We start from the raw sequence: 2,483 nt of genomic DNA on the forward strand, positions 1-2,483 counted from the left end.
ATCAAAACGGTTGTAGAGTTTTTCAAAGAATTCAACAACAGGGTTTATTTTTTTTCATGCACCAAACCACTCCGAAGACGTGGCTTTTGGACGCGTACACAGCATCTTTCGCTGACGAATATAGTTGGCCACATATTTCCAGATGTGAGGAATTAAAAAGAATTAAATAGGCAAACAAATTGTCGTGTACCGTGCTATGAACAGGATCCAACGCAAACAAACCTTGTTAAACTGGCAGATGTTTATGCAATATCGCAGAAATGATCCTTGATGGCTCCATGCCAGGGTGTGTCACATGGCGATCATGTCTAATTAATTTCTGCATGACATCGAAATTCTGTCGCATAATGTCCAACTAGCGTATGTGGAAGTCGTGTAGTATATAATCTTAATAGTCCTACCATGACCCAAAATCAATTCATATCAATTTAAAACTAATCCACGCCGGGTTGAATAGTCAGACATGCCATCCGTGGTTCATCATATACGAAATATAATAATAATAGTAATAATAATATATATTCAAACTGCATTAATAAGTTAAACAAATTAAATCGCTCCCAATAAGCATTTATCTTGATTGAATATGGTATTGTAAACATACAACCGATCCAATCGGACAGTTGTGTGTCCATTATTATTCATTTTAAACAAGCTATAGTTAATTTTTATATTACTCACTTTATAACCACCTCACTATCCGATATCACACTAACGGCAATATTTTCCGGTGGTCCAGGCAAACGATCCCTATTCGATTCAAAACATTCCACAATAGTTCTTGCATACTGCAGACTACAAATTTCCTTAGAACGAACTGGTTCGCCACGACACCAATTCAGACATTTACGTGGTACATTCGAATCAGCACAACAACTACGATGATCTGAACCGTCAGCGGCACAACGCATCATTTTATCAAATTCGACAATACATTCAGGTTTATCAGCTATAGCATCAATATCGACATAATAACTGCAGGCACTGCGACACGTCATCGAAACATTCAGTTGGGCACAACATTCCGTAACATTATGATTGAGGGCTGGGGTGGTGCGCATCCGTACCGACACCGGTATGGTCTTGGAACCATATGGATTTTCAGCATGACAGAAATAGTCGCCAACATCGCTAGCTTGCAATTTGTGAATGCGCAACACCATCGTATATAAATTCGGATGTGATTCATTGATACGTTCCATAATGTGATAATTTCCACCCTCAATGACCGGTATGCGGCCATCATGATCACGCCAGAAAATAGTTTTTGGTTTGGGTTTCGAATCGACTAGACAGCGCAGTTCCACTTCATTGCCCACCGAGGCCACTGTTATGCCGGCGGCTTGGATTTTGGGAGGGTCTAGAGAAACACGATTTTGTTATTTTTCTAAAATATTTATTCTTATAAACAAAACTTACAGCAAATATTAACTTTCCGAGTGGCCTGCATTGGCACACCATATCCGTTATCGGCATAACACGAAACATGTTCCATATCTGCGGTCACATTGTGTATAACCGTAACCATATGTCTTGAGGCATCCTGACGCACTAAATGTCCACCAACATATAATGAAATAGTGGGAGCAGGATTTCCCAAAGCCAGACAGAGGATTGTCATGGAATCACCTTCAGGTATATTGTCAGCGGGATGTACCGTTGGAGGCTAGAGATTTTTATTAGGAATTAAATGTATTTCACTGAATGATTTTTTGTTGTACTTACATCCACAAATGCTGGTAAGGCTGGATCCGTCCAGGCCACAAGAGTTTCTGATGGCCGTCCAGGCCACAAGAGTAAATAACCCAGCGAACAAATTATTTTCAATTAAGGGAACCCCACCCATTCTCGATTTTAATTTTTCAAGATTTTCAATGGACTGGTAAATCAATACCAATGCTTGTTAAGGTTTGTAACTTTGCACATATATATTTGAAGATTTAAAAAATAAGAAAAATAATTTACAAAAAATTTTTGTTATTGCTTTGTTGTTGTTTTTTGTAATTGAAGAAAAGTCCTTATTTTTGATGGCGGGCATGATAACTCCTCACTGGAACATCGGAAACCGAAAATTCAAACGGTGTTAGAAAGAGTACATGTCTGGCTCTCGTATGGATTATTGACTTCGCTCTAAAATTAACAAAATGATGGACCTCTGAAAAATTATTTGTGGAAAATCGCCTATTTTTACCAAAAACCAAGTTAAAAAATAAGGAAGATCTTCACCGATTGGTTTTATCCTAGTTCATACGAGAGCTATACACTCCCAGAGAAACGTTGCAAAATTTGGAACCGATTGGATTATTAGTTTTTGAGTTATCGTGCCCGCCATTCGCAAAAAAATATTTAGAGAAAAACGCGTTTAAAGTTTGAGAAGCCCTTCAGCCGTCACTTGATGCTGACACAATAAATCGGCTATATCTTGAAGAGTTCTTGAGATTTTCACTTGAAATTTTGTAGAGACATTATTTAATCAGTGTAGA

At 38.1% G+C, this 2,483-nt stretch overlaps 1 protein-coding gene across 1 annotated transcript; it reads right to left on the reverse strand.

The window, feature by feature from the left end:
* Positions 1-681: 681 nt before the first annotated feature.
* LOC133336607 (Ig-like and fibronectin type-III domain-containing protein 1) lies at positions 682-1,774 on the reverse strand (the record flags this gene model as incomplete). Its single annotated transcript, XM_061544890.1, has 3 exons — positions 1,726-1,774; positions 1,420-1,666; positions 682-1,360 (listed from the first exon to the last, which is right to left on the reverse strand). Coding segments are annotated over exons 2-3 (881 nt in total), but the record flags the coding sequence as incomplete, so codon positions are not given.
* Between the last annotated feature and the right edge of the window lie 709 nt (positions 1,775-2,483).

The sequence above is a fragment of the Musca vetustissima genome, unplaced genomic scaffold, assembly GCF_032173495.1.
Source record: "Musca vetustissima isolate MV318-11 ecotype Yass unplaced genomic scaffold, APGP_CSIRO_Mvet_v1 utg73039, whole genome shotgun sequence".
Lineage (NCBI taxonomy): Eukaryota > Metazoa > Arthropoda > Insecta > Diptera > Muscidae > Musca > Musca vetustissima.